This window comes from Saccoglossus kowalevskii, chromosome 9, assembly GCF_978046115.1.
Source record: "Saccoglossus kowalevskii chromosome 9, keSacKowa6.1, whole genome shotgun sequence".
In the NCBI taxonomy this organism is placed as follows: domain Eukaryota; kingdom Metazoa; phylum Hemichordata; class Enteropneusta; family Harrimaniidae; genus Saccoglossus; species Saccoglossus kowalevskii.
Window position 1 is genome coordinate 19,905,209 of NC_140649.1, and position 14,806 is coordinate 19,920,014.

Here is a 14,806-nt window from a genome sequence, read left to right on the forward strand (position 1 = left end):
GTTTGTGGATTTGTCTTCATAATCATAATTTTCATTGCATTTTTAACGACTTCCTGTAATCTATTTTCGTCACAGACTCGCTTTGTCGCTAGCGGGCGCTATTTGTAAGAAAGGTGTGTACAGCAACGGAACCAATTCTAACATACTTTTTGTATCTACCGTTTGTACCAATCCGTGTGTGCGGCATATTAACATATAAACCACATTAGCAGCACCGTCAGAAAATATCATAATTGTATTTCATTGGTAGTTCTTGAAAAGACTGCTGGGGAACTTATAAACTGGCATACATAATCGTGGTACTCACCTCTTACGACCACTCTCGTCAAAGCACCGTGTGAACGGTTATCTAAGGGGTGCGCCTCATAAATACCGCCCTCATACGACGAAACATGATCCACGTGGTAAACATAGTTATCGACGTCCCCTGGATTCTCTAAGCCGGCACTGGGACTCGGAAAATCGAATGGAATTCCGTTAAGACGCCACTTGATTGGATTGTTGGATGCTATTGGTTGCGTTTTCGTCATTTTAATGTCTAGCGAATCTCCCACACTGACGGTTATAGATAAATATTGCGGCTCCAAAACCGCGATGTCTGAAAATTAATAATATTGAGAGATGAAAATCAACTTTAACAGGATCGCCATTAGTTAAATGTTATATTTCGTTTGTTTTTACACATAGAGGGCGTGTTTTATTCAATGTTGAATCAGCATACCTGACCTGAACATCTTCATTGTCACCACGGTGTCTTCAGGCGCCCCGCCACTGCAGCGGAACACGCCAAATCTTCCGTCGCCAGTTTCACGTCCCCAATTTGTTTTTAGTTTATTATTGCTGATAATCGCCGGTGAGGGCAGGCCATCCCCGTTTCCGGTATCTAGAGCACGCTCAATAGTGAGATTGGATAACGGAATAAGTCTTTTGGTGTCCAGACAATAAAGATGAGTTTCATCGGTGCTCTGAACGACTGGTGAAAAATTTACGAATGTGAGACGACCAAACGCTGGAAGAAAAAGACATGAAAAACATGTTAATATTAGCAGAGTGCAGGACGGGTACTTTAGCACGATAGCATGCAATGCATCTAATTGGCATTTTTTAAAGTATGGCTATATGGTTATTTTTGTTAGACTTGGTAGACAAATAAACATGTTTATGCTATAAGCATTAGGCAAAAGTATTAAAGTGCCTGTGCAATGCCCACCCACACGTTAACTATTTTAGATCCGTGTTCTACTGAAGTGAGCAGTTATTGATTTTTTTTTCTCAAAATGGTTACTCCTATCCAAGTAAATTTAAGATATATCTCGTGCTGTAGCCACGCCCACCTATCCTGAAACGGTCGACTGTTTCCGGATTTCCGACTCTCGCCGAAAGTGCGCCACCAAATGCCAAAATATGAGAGGAAGCCATACTCCTGAGTTGTACTTTTATAACACTGCGTCATTCAACATACTTTTAAACGATATACATTTTTCGGTCGGCATTTCTTTTTTTTGTCAATTTTTTTTTTTTTTTTTTTGAGATAGAGAGTTTTTAGAAGTTGTTTTCAGAACAAACGTTTATGATGGTTAAACGTTGTGTTGTGGGCGGTTGCAGTAATACGTATAGTCATAGTGCAAGTATTCATACGTTTCCAATCGATCCGAAGGTGCGACGTCAGTGGACGAAAGCCGTGAAAACAACGAGAAAAGGTTGGGGTGGACCTTCTCCTTACAGCGTCATATGTTGTGTCCACTTCACCTCAGATTCTTTTTTTCGAAAAACTGTCTTCGGCCGTGAAAAAACAACTAGGTTTTAAAGAGAAGCGCCGACAACTTAAACCTGGCGCAACAATTTTGAAAGAAATAGATTCCGAACCAGCCCATGATCACCGACTTGTTTTGCCATCCTGATTATCGCTTTATAGAGACAATTAAGTTTGCCTTATGTAAAGGTATCAATAATTTTTGATAGTAACACGAAAACGACGCGTCGGACAAACAGGAAATTACGCAGTCCTTACACACTGCTAATTGTTTTCATTTTCGCAGGCTAAAAGTTTCTGAATTGTTCGGTGGTTGGTGTTGAATGTTGAGTTCACACCTCTGTTACTTTACTTCCAGCTTGATCTGCGAAATAATTTATGGGGGTACTGAACATCTCGACCCCAAAAAATCCCGACCCGTTTTTCATACCTACAGCCAAAACAAAGTCAGCTTGGACTTTCAGTTATGAGACATGACAAAACAAACGCTGCCAGTGATAGATTTCGCGAATAAAAAACAAAATTAACGCAATCAAAGGCGCCGACCACACGCATTGGAAATACTAGTAGATAGAACACGAAGTTTCGAATCAAAAGATGTCGATCAACGTTGAACTAGATAGAGGTTCGCGTCGCCACATTGAGACAGTGTCGCGTCGATGCGGTGGGTCGAGATGTTCAATTTGGGTCGAAGTGTCTTGGGTCGAGATGTCTAGAAATCATTTATGGAATAAGAATCCGGGCTTTGGCTGTCAATGCGTTATCACCAAGTAAATAAGTATGACAATCACGCAAACTCGAGTCCACTCTGAATTTGTCTGTATGCGTGTTGCTCTCAATTATTTTTGTTATCCAATTAAACGCCGCCAGTCACGCACTTGTCCTCGTCGTGACCCGACGCGTTCACCCATTTCAACTGAATCTATTTCCACGCGGCTGTCATTTATTTAGTAACTGTGATTTGTCGTTTTTTTTTAGTTATTTCCCTATTTTATTGATCACTATAGTTTAACGTCTAGAATGTCAAAATATGTTTTCTTTTTATTTTAATTTTGAATGTTTTTTTCGTTTTGTTTTTTGACTCAGACGATCGATGAAATAAAACAATGTAGTGACGTGCCTAGTAACCTGCTGAATAATAAGACAATTCAGGCGTCAAATCCGATTTTGACAAACAATAAAGGGGTAGATAGTTCCGTGGAAGTAAAAGTCGACACTTCGACTGACTGTGCAGCCCAGACCAACCCCGTTGATTTCCAGATGCTGCAACAATTATGCTAATAAAAAACACGGCTACGTTACACAGTTCACAAATTTTATTTAGACTTGTGATGAACAAAGAAATATGACAATGTAAACATTGGATTGTCTGTACATGTATGCATGGAGGTATGTATGTAAAGAAAATAATGTGAATAAAATATAATTTGTACATGGATTAATATTACTATAGAATATGGTTTTAATTGAGTGACACTGTGTGACAATGAAAAAAAAGAAAACACATCTTTAGACTTTGGAATCTATGAAAAACCAAGATTTGGTAATTTAAGTCCTAAATAATTCGCTGACATAAATATTGATAAATCTGTTACTGCTCGCTCTGGTAGTACATCTGTAGTCTTTTTCAAGGAACTTCAAGTATCCCCTCGTTAACCTGTGGAGGTTTAGAAAATAAATAAGGTCACAATCTTTATTTGGCATTTGTTTATACGTAATTCATTCGTTTTATGATGCATCTTTTTTTACTATTATTAGTTATTATGTTATATATGTGTTTGAATTATGGATGAAAAAAATATTAAACACATGTACAATTACTAATTAGTACATAAGTATAAGCAATTGCCACCCAATCCTCTCAAACGATTATTCGAAAAATAATTAAATTTGTTTTTCCTCATTTTCTTTTCATAATAATAAGTCAATTTTATTTCACCAAACATTTTTCAAATTTACGTTTAAAATGTTGAAACTTGCGGATGTAATGCACACCCGCGCTTCGTGTGAAGGGAAGCCAGGTAAAAACATTGGGCATTTTACGTGTGTAGAGCAGCCCACAGAAATAGTTGATGGTGGGAAAATAAGAGTTTCATTTGTGCAAAAAAAAAAAAATCAAACGTGATAAAGTAAAACGCCGATGATATTCGGGCCACACGAGACACTCGCGCCTTCGACCATGAACGAAAATCCAATATGGATGCCAATGCACGTTTGAACGGAGCAGGCAATATTTCTGAGGAAATTCGCGATCTAAGTTTATCGAGCATAAAGAGTTCACACATACTTCTTTGAAGTTATCGATAAGATATTTTATAAAGAGCAGTAAGCTTAACTAGAACAAAAAAAAAACTAGAACTTCTTACCGACTCGAAAGTTGTCCAGTGCCGAGGTTCAGCGATAGTTTACAAACGTGCGCCGGGGACGGTGACATCACTGTGACCAGCTACACCAGAACGGACATATCTCGCATCTAACTCAACCACATGCAACAAATTTGATAACCAAGTGTTCATTATGGCCCGTTCTTCCTCGACGAACAAGTACATAAGTGACAATTTAGTCAAAGACGAGAAAACTGCACAAGAAATTTGCCTTTTTTACACGTATCGGCAATGCAAGCTGCCATGCGACTTCCCTTTCTGACGTCACAAGGGGAATTTCTGCATGGAAATGAATAGCTAATGAGGAGCCTCGTTTTAAAATACAAAAAATAAAGTTGCTGTAGACTGAGTTCAAGACGCATTTTTTCACTTAAAAAAAAAAATTTATGCTTAGAAACATAAAAATTAATAATATTTATGTATTAATTGATAATTTTAGGCGTGAAAATAGCAGCCATTTCACAGGCACTTTAACGATTGTTCGGGTCGTATTAAATGATCAAACACGTAATACTAGGAAATGATGCGGAAAAAACAATAAATAGTGACGTTGAGGAAATAATAATTGAATACAGCTTTATTTCGGAGAACGGAAGTGAACGCCCCCACTAGTCTATTTATTTGGAATTAGTTTACGGAATAATATAATAGCGTGCATCATGTTTCATGGAGTGGGGGCGCGCCAACGTTGTTTGGCCATTGAGTTAGGAATCAGTGGGCATACTATAAGCCATCGCCTGTCACGACGGCACATGGACAGACATCATCGTCGGTAAATCATGACGTTAACAGTAAGGGTAATATTATTGAATTCTTTTGCTAGTAACTTGCATATCAATTACATATCACCATGCCCGGGCTTATGTCAGTAAATCATAGTATTTGACCTACACATAAGCTACATACCGCGTCTTTTTATGAAATGATATCACTTGAAAATTTTTTTTATATCGTATTTCGCGTAAAACACGCGTTAAACATAATACTCCTGTCACAATGTGAATGCACTGTCATTGTAGCCACTGAACAATTCTCTAAAATATAAACTCACTGTTATTTAATCTTTTTTTAAATAAATATTGGTTACGCATTCATTGTTGTTGTTGTTGTTGTTGTTGTTGTTGTTATTCATTGTACTATTAATGTTGTGTTCACTGTACATTGTTCCACTGCCGGGCGTTCAATACAACCACTATACTATATGTCAATTTTTTCTTGACTGTAGCAGTAAGACTACCACATGACCACGGACTATTACCCATGCTTTAAACTTAGTTTTACCGAAGTTTGTATTCAGTATCACTGAAATGCGTAATTGTTTGTAATTGCCATTTATTGTTGTCGAAGTTACAACCTCTCAAAGCGAGGGCACTTTTTTATTTTAAGTACTCGTATTAGTAGGCTTGGCACGTCACAAGATATATGCACTGTCACATGGTCTAGGAACACATTTAATTGTGAGTTATTCTCGGGTCTATTCAGAACTCCCCAGTTTTCTGGGTTCGACGTTGCTCAGTATATCTCCTCGTCGCCTACAACAGCACTGTAAATTAATTAATCACTAAGTATTAATTTCGTTATTTCGCTGAAATTCTCAGACCACCAAAAGAAAATACTAGTAACGCGACATTTCCTTCGGTGAGATGCGATCAAATTAACGCACCAATAACGTAAATAAGGCGTCGTCTGTTGATATTTCACATAACAACATAAAGGTCTTTTCCGTGCCAGAAAAACGGTCTTTTTTCGAGTGAATTCGTTGACTGGAACGAGAACAGAGATACTGTAAATACAATTTAGGCTCAGTAAAGTTTTCTACTGAAGTTTATTAGCACGGTTACTAAACAACAATTGCAGCCGTGTTTCTAGTAACCATGGTTTCGCCATAGAGATACATCTACATTTACGCAATACTACATTAAACGCAATATCCACAAAAATTACGGAATGTTAACACATACGAACATTGCTAAAGTCAAAGCCGTCATTTGAAATTCAAGAACGCTGGCAAAAGTCAAAATAACGAGTAAGTATTCCTCTGAATTTTCTCATTATGTATTCATAAATACCGTAGACAAAGAATAATAAACAACCAGCCTGCCGCTGCACACATACTACAGATTTAATCCAATTCACACCTATAACAATAGCCATTGCCAGTCTGTTATTTTAGTCACGGTTTTAGTAACCGTGATTTAGTGGTCAACCTAATTTCTCATTAACAAATAAATCTCTATAAATTTGAAACACGAGTTGACAATCATGATTTATATTTCAGTCAGTTTGACAGTGGTTGCCATGACATATACTGATAAAGGTTAATGATAAGACCAGATGGCGAGCTGGTCGAAATCAACCAAAAACATCTTATGACTCTGCAGTTTTTAAGATATAATACAGTAGCTGTAATCCTAAACCAATTTTGTTTGCGATTCTAACTAAGGTGGTATCTTTGTGGAATGTTAGTGCAAGACTATTACCCCATAAATATTAGTTAGTGTTGACAATATATAGTAGTGTTTTTCTAGATAGCTTGACGAGTAATTAATTGATTATGATGTGTAAAACTTTCATGTGATTGGTTGTTTGTTGGAAGGCAAGGCCTTGGAGTCTCTTATACTGATTGTAATTGGTTAAGGGGTGACAAGAAATAAAGATTGATTTAATGCTGTCTCGGGTGAAAACCAGGGACTTGGCAGAGAATCGTTTGGGAACATGAACGAAGCTTGTGTGTGTTTTTGTCAGCCTAGCGTGGAAACGACCGAATCCCGGTTACCTAAGTGAAAGGTTTTTAACCATCAAAAATACCTATCACATGACACTGACTCCCCGGCAGCGAGAACCACACTCCTGTTTTACAACTTCACTTCATAAAAAATAGATTCGGCTCCAGTGTCTTGCGGCTTTACTACTGTGTCTCTGAGTACAATGTTGAATGTAATGATTTCACTCTTTGAGAAATGAATTCGTCCAGTATTGACATATAGTTGCGATGGTGCCATGAAACCTCATACAAATCTGAGGTGGAAGATATACAATTAAGTTTTTTTTTGTTTTTTTTTTGCAGATTCATACTACGAGTAAGAACAAATACAACAATAATGGGAATATAAGGAAATCATCTCTAGAAATCGTCATTAAAAAGCAATTAATGAAATATTACTATTCTGTAATGAACGCATCTAACTCACTAATAACAGAAACGGCCACCATAAACAAAGTACTTACTACACAACTAATTGATATAAACCAAACACAGGTAATTTACTTGACGAATATAATCACAGACCCAGAAGGAAACAACCCTATCACGGAAAATAAGTTGAGAACATACAAGAAAGTCAAAAATGATTTCGACCAGGAAAAATACTCAAACCTTCAAAACCCTGGGATTGCACCAAAGAATCATGGGACACATTGTTTATGTTGTTTACAATGTTAATCTATCTTTTGTTATCCATTGTAATTTTAATCCAGAAGGTAAATTTGTTGTGAGATTAGGCTTAACTGGAGGTGCCGCTTTAACAACGCCAAAATAAGAACTAGGAGAAAACATTATTAGATTTATTTTGATCAATCACTAACTAAAATAGGAACAGAGAGATGTACTCGGCCAAAAAAACACAAGTAGATAATAAATTATGTAAGCTATGTAATATGAATGAGGTTGAAAATTTGTTGAAAGTTGTTGCATCATTTTCTTCGCTATTATTAGTCAAAGAAGCTATAATTCAACTTTTAGTGACTTGTCAACTCAAAATAATGTGTAATGTAGTAAAAAAAAACATCCATACTCGACTTGGCCAATGCATTAAAAATAGCACGTATAGCAGACAGCAACCCCTTCAATAAACTTACAAATTCCTCCGATACTGCATACAGATACGAAATTATTAGGTGTGTTCTAGTATTTTTGAATTATTTAATTTCTCGTCTGTTTTGATTTGAATGTTAATTTTTATTATTTTTCCATTTGTTATGTAAATATTTTAATTCCTCTGGGGGAATTTTGTGGGTTGCAATAAAATACATCTTTTTTTTGTGGACACCGTTGAGGGCAGCATAACAAACAGAAACGGCCACGATAGACTGGAAATTAAGTGCATGTCGTAAATACTAATAAACACACTCAACGACAACATTGAAACATTTGGTCCAGTTGCTTTACAATGCGGAGAAATAAGACCTGTAACACCGTAGCATGCCTGTATTACTGCAGTGAATGAACAGCTGTAATGCTGTCGATTGGATGATGTATAAAGGGGGTTATAATTAAGTTAAGACTGAACCATACATGTTCCTAATATTATATTAACTGACATTGAATCGTTCTCAGCGAAAGAGAACACGTGAATGACTAAAACGAACTTCTCTGTTTCTTATTATTTCGTATCATTATGCAAAGTGATTTCTACATGACGCGCAACACGCGATGTCAGCATGTGAGTTCCATGAACTTATCTGACATTAAAATGATATAAATACAGAATATCCATACAAAGAGCAAATGAATAAATACAGCACAGTTTCTGATTGAAGGACGTTGCTGCCTTAACACCATTTCGTAAAAAAAAAATAAGGGTCTCTGTTCTCATTAGTTGTTGTGTGAATAGCGAAATGTTGATTTAGCGAATCTCTCTTGTTATTGTTCATTTCTTTGTTTGGCGGCCATTTTGAATTGATAATAAAGTCATTAGCGACATCTTGAATTAGCGAATCAGTTCTCTCGCTAAATTCGCGAAAAAGACATGCTCGCGAAAAAGACATGTTTTACAGTAGGTCACATGACAAGGCAAGACATGACATAATTTACATATTCACTACACACATCTTGTCCTTTGTCAGTAGTTTGGCGATTTGAACAGCTGTTAGTTTCTATCAATCTTGTGATGGCTCTCGCTTTCGATTAGATTGGTGCAGCTGAGACACAAACCGGAATGTATGACTGGCTTATGAATTGTCTGACGAAAACATCCCAATCTAGCTCTGTATCAGTATTGGTAATGGCACGAGTGAAAGTGTGTTTACGATTGTAATACTACTTTTTTTTTGGCTCGTCGCTGTTTACTCGGAAAGTACTTTTTCTTAGTTCCAACATGGAACTATATAGTTCCATGGTTCCAAACAGTAGCCATTTTCTACATTTACTGAGACTAGTACCCGTGTTCTGTTGTTGTTGTTTTTTGCTTTTTTTCAACAATATATATTTACCACTAGGAGGGGGATTGTTTATCAGAACTAGGTTATTCTCAAGTATACCTATCAATATTTAAAAACGGTACATTTTTAAGCAGCCTAGATTCGAATCAACAATTTACAGATGCACGAGCTGTGCATAGCCACTCATAGCCACTCCACACTGAGGACTCGGTTCGAGTGAACGTCAGAGACCCGCCAGAACCTCAGGATTTCTAGAACCACCCAGATGGATTTTTAGAAATTCACCCGAAGCTGTACTTTCATGACAACGTCTGTCTTTGATCTGAAATGTAGAGTGCAACTTTCCATCCAATTTTAAAAGAGATACTTTATAATTATAATAAAAAAATGGTCAGTGTACATTCACATTATGAGAGGGTATTAAAAACCTCATTGGTATTTATTGACGGATTTTCTGTTTTGTCCCTCTAAAAAACAACCTATTCAACCCAATATCATATCTAAGGACCAACGAATATGTGTATGTGCAACCAGGGAGCTGTAATGAGATCTCATGTCAGTTCCCTGGTGCAACAGAACGTCCGTATTACTTCATGGAAACCGACTAAATATAAAACGCGTTTCCCAGCTTCCCCTTGTTTGTTCGCCGAATGACCATGACAATTTCCACATACGACAAATATATTTTACAGTTATTTTATAACACTTTTCATTTCCCAATCGTCCACCATCTTGATTCTCCAACAAAGGATTGTGGGTAAAGTATAACCTTATAGCCATTGTTGTGAAAAATTGAGAAAATGATTTTATCTGTGGCTTCAAAACATTGGACTTCAAATTGGTTGAAGATTTAGAACATGATAGCATACCTGTACTGGAGCCAACTATACATATACGTGTTGTTATGGCAACAGAACTGAAAATATTAATTTTTGCATTTTTCTACAGAATGCTTTATTCATTGATTCCCAAAAATATTTTCAAACTAGGTTTTAGTTTTCCGCCTTTCAATCTGACAAAGTGTTCATGGAAATCTTGCAACAAGCACAAATAATCAATATAATGTTGGCATACGATCAGTACTATGATACTTCATAGACCTTAAAGGGCGGTGGTCGTCGCGCAGCGAGTGCTCGAATTTCATTTCAACAAACAATGTATATTACACGCGTTGTGTACGTCGCCATGAGTCCCATATCGAACACGACGCGGCGCGACGACCACCGCCCTTTAACAGTCTTTTAAGGTCTATGGATATTTCAATTCAATCATAGATCAAGGTCAGGATCTCCTAACAGTGAAATATGCAACTGAACTTGAAGTTTACTAGGTTTTTCATCACAGGTGTTGACTGCTAATTACTAGTATTAGTATTGTCTTCACTCCATGGTTGCTGTGTAATGAATTCCAATATTAATAGTATTAAAATGCGGCAGTCGTCGTGCCGCGTCCTGTTCGATACGGGACTCATATACAACGCGTGTAAAATACTTTGTTTACATGAAAATCGAACACGCGCTGCGCGACGACCACCGCGCTTTAATAGGGATGCGTAAGAAACGGTTTCTAAAATAGTCACAGAAATTGAAAGTACTCGAAATGTTTCGTAAAGTATATTGATAAACCCGGATAACTGTGAGAATATGTGTTCCATTCAAGTAAACACGTCCTGTCAAATGTTTATTCAGAAAACTGTTCAGCGAAAATCGCTTTCGCATATGTGAACAGAGTTCGTGACCCCTGAACTTACGGTGGACTACTTTTATTTTACAACTCATTAAAATGCAATAAAAATGCAATATAATTTAGGTTGAGTGTTGATCCTTGGATGTTAATAGTCTCGTCACGTAAAACTTATCGCCACCGATGTGACCTCTGTGGTTTTTCCATTAGGGGCAGACCAGTATTTAGTTTGCAGTGACTAACTCGGTTTTTCAGAGCAGGAGATTGCTCCTCTGGGCCGCGGATATGAGGAAATTTTCGCCGAAATCACGTTTATATCCGATCCCGTCAGTCCACAGTTGTGAATAAATATAACTTCCATATATAGTGGTGCCGTCGAGTGACAACGTGGTGTGTGATATCATATAATAATATTATGTTCTTTGTCATTTAAATTTAACAATATCAAAAATAATTATTTTTTTGTTATCCCAACCCAATGTTGATACGTGAACGTCGTCTATTGCATGCATTTCCGTCACGGAATCCTTTCGTCGCTTGAGGGCGCGACCTGCAGAAAATGTATCATTCTGTCCCCAAAGACGTGTGTAAGCAGATACCAAAGCCTATGTAACTTCCGTCGTATGGATTATTTGTTCTCTGCATTTTGGCAAATCTCTCATGACCATTACCCTGTCAAGCGGGTGGTATTATATCGTTATAACATACGCCATTTACTATGGATAACCCTATCTGTTGATAGTTGATAGTGAGATAAATGTAGTTCTTGGGTAACAGCCTCGCGGCTGAAACTATCTAAAACACATAAAACATTAGAATTATGATTTTTCATGCAACTAATCGACTGTCATGTAATATCATATTTTACTATAGAGGACATCTTCCCTCTGGGGTCTGTGAAATAACTGAGACTTTTAATTAATTAATTAAATATTAGTAATCAAATATCAAACAGACCATGGACTATGGACCATGAAAAAAAAATAGATTACTTCTATCAAAGACACTAGTGTCTTTGCTTCTATGAATGGACCATACGACAACCCCCGAAATAAAAAATGGTTCATTCCTAGAGGATCACATTTCGTACGTCACGGGGTCAGTGATATAGGAGCGTTATTGAAATAATAATATTTCTCGAGAACGATATTATTATACATCGCCTGACCTTGCTCTAAGAACGCGATGAGATCGCCAGCTGGTAAGTATATTCGCGTGCATCCACTGTGATCCGCGACTTAGAAGAGCCGGAGATCCGGGTGTTGCCATGGTAACATGTTCAACAGGATGCTTGCAATGTGAGATAAAATGTTTACTGCTTCACTCTGAATTAATTAGGTTAGTTGATCGACATATCAACGCGTGCTCTATATTCGACATTACGCGATGATAACAGTAATTAGGTAATCGCCTATAGTAGTTTTCCGAAAAGTTTATTGCATTCGCTGAAGCACATTCCTTCTATCGTGATAAAAGCTAAACTTCTATCGATATTCAATTTTGTAATCACGTCGACCCTCCCTCCATCCCACGTTCTGTCGCACCTCTTACCTGGGGGGCAGCATACGGGAATCATTGTTTGATCGAATAATTTTACCGTGAATCACGTTGAAAAGGGTAGTGGCGATAATGTTGAATCATGGAGCTAAAAAAAGTTGAATCAGGTATTTGATCAAACGGTTGGTTGATGGTGAACACAATAGAATAGGAAATTCGAGGTGTTTAATTCACAGTCACTCAACAGGGACTGTGTTTAATTATAAGCTACCGGCCCCGGGGTACCGGCACACATACGTCCTAATAAACTAAATATGTTGGTATGTAATAATAATAATAATAATAATAATAATAATAATAATAATAATAATAATAATAATAATAATAATAATAATAATAATAATCTTTATTGTTATCGTATCCTCTATGGGACTTTGATTGAAGAATACAATAAAGGTATAGCAATGAAAAAAAAAATGAGATTAAAAGAGTATAAAACAAAGGTATTAATAAAATATAATAAATGAAAGTAAATGTTTTTTATTCATTTTGAGGCAGCTGGTAGTACTTTTTTCAGGTTGTTCTCCCTGATTAGAACACAGTATTAGAACACAGTCCCTCCACAAGGACACATTCCTTAGAAATGAAGTGTTATATTTGTATAACGAGTGTTGTACTGTTTGAATTCTGCTTTACTGAAGTATTCCATCAATGGTCTTTGTTTACAACTCTTGTCTTTATATGCAAATTATAATCTTGGATTACACTACATGAATAACCTCCATGCCATAATAGTAAACACATGGTTATCTCAACTCCCTTTTAGCTCTATAGCATGGGACACAGCATGTTAGCTCCATGGGCATGGCTGGTCGATTCTTCAAAATATAAATACTCATGTATATCGCTGAATATAGGAATAAATATTTAAAAAAATAGTCCAGACTTATAATTCCACAATACTTCATCATTTTGTATATGGATCAGACCATGTGACTGTGTATTTTTTTACATTCATTCATTTGTCGAAATGAGTCATACTATGTAGCACGAACAATGGAAAATCAACTCATATCCGGTCACGGGTTTTTGCATCCAGATTACTCGCTTTAACGCGTTATAGAACTATCGTGGTTGTGTGGTTTGACAGTAAAGATCCAGTAAAAACCACGGACGTACCAACACGTCCACGTAAAAACGAGTTAAAATCAATGGCCAATAACCATTATTCCACACCGAGACCGAAAGGAGTGGAGTTTAAGAGGGCACAATGATTGAATGGACTGAATAGAATGAAGACCTATGCGAATCATGCGCGGATCATTGCACCGACAAGGACGTAGGGGACAAACACGCTTTGACTTGAGTGTTATTACAAGATACATGTGTATCGGTATTTACCGTGGTCCTTTCAGAGCATAGTTCGATTGTTTTAGCCGCGAACACCCCACCTCGCGCCTCGTCAGTATTAGTAGATTAAAAACCATAGACATTTTCATTATAGAGTTTATGGTTAAACACGCACACATACATTTGATAACCGGGTATTCTAAAACAGGAACGATACAAAACAAGTTGATTTGGTTTCAGCGAAATCGTGCAAAAGCAATGCAGTACGTTGTTTTGTGTTCACCACACAGCTGACCCTCTTGAGTCTTGCGATTCCCATTACAGGCCTCACGAAATAAAAGAACGCGTAGAACAGTCCCATCATTGTTTACGAAAAGTAGCCATGCATCGGGTCTGTTTTGAAATAAACAAGTTTAACATATTCCGCTATCTATGTACGCCGTCATCAGCTGATATCAAGTATAGACCTACTTGTATATAGGTCTACGGGTTAAGTGATGGCAAGCGCTGAGTACTTGCTGGAACAACGATAATCAATATAATGGGATCCTCCCCTGCTCAACTAAAACTTTCAATACTTACCGAATGAGACATAGCAACTCAGAACAAATAGGCGAAACATTTCCAACGCAGTCACTGTTTATCGGGGCCTAGTTGAGTTAGCATCTATCGGTATCTGTAGATCCTATGGTGAAACTGGATTATAACCCCCCACTCGATCTGAAACTTTCTTCTAAGAACCCACTTGCATCCCGGAAGTATGAGGCGCCCGACTATAGTACGTTATTTGCTAAGAGTGGTAAATTTGCATATGAATGACAGTGGTTTTGATTACAAGATACTCACGTGAATCGGCAGACTCAGACACTGGGCGGGGCAGCCATGGCAACGTATACAATAGCACAGTCGCTGATTACATAAAACTTCTTTCAGAAAAATGTCACTTACGATATATTTGAAATTTAGCATACAGTGTTCG

The 14,806-nt window shown here is 37.2% G+C and overlaps 1 protein-coding gene and 1 long non-coding RNA gene across 3 annotated transcripts in view; both read right to left on the bottom strand.

The window, feature by feature from the left end:
• LOC100375286 (angiopoietin-1 receptor-like) overlaps positions 1 to 14,597 on the bottom strand; it is a 36,236-nt gene extending 21,639 nt beyond the window's left edge. For both annotated transcript variants that reach the window (XM_085503279.1, XM_085503278.1), the window contains exons 1-3: positions 14,410 to 14,597; positions 722 to 1,009; positions 308 to 598 (exon numbers count right to left, since the gene is read on the bottom strand). In XM_085503279.1, coding sequence (XP_085359405.1) covers positions 308 to 598; positions 722 to 1,009; positions 14,410 to 14,449 — 619 coding nt within the window. In that variant the 5' untranslated portion in view covers positions 14,450 to 14,597. The remainder of the gene's footprint in view (positions 1 to 307; positions 599 to 721; positions 1,010 to 14,409) is intronic.
• Positions 3,052 to 4,476, bottom strand: LOC146738952 (uncharacterized). The gene is made up of 2 exons (XR_014930571.1): positions 4,120 to 4,476; positions 3,052 to 3,410 (listed from the first exon to the last, which is right to left on the bottom strand). It is a non-coding gene; the product is annotated as an uncharacterized LOC146738952 (long non-coding RNA).
• Positions 14,598 to 14,806: the final 209 nt, after the last annotated feature.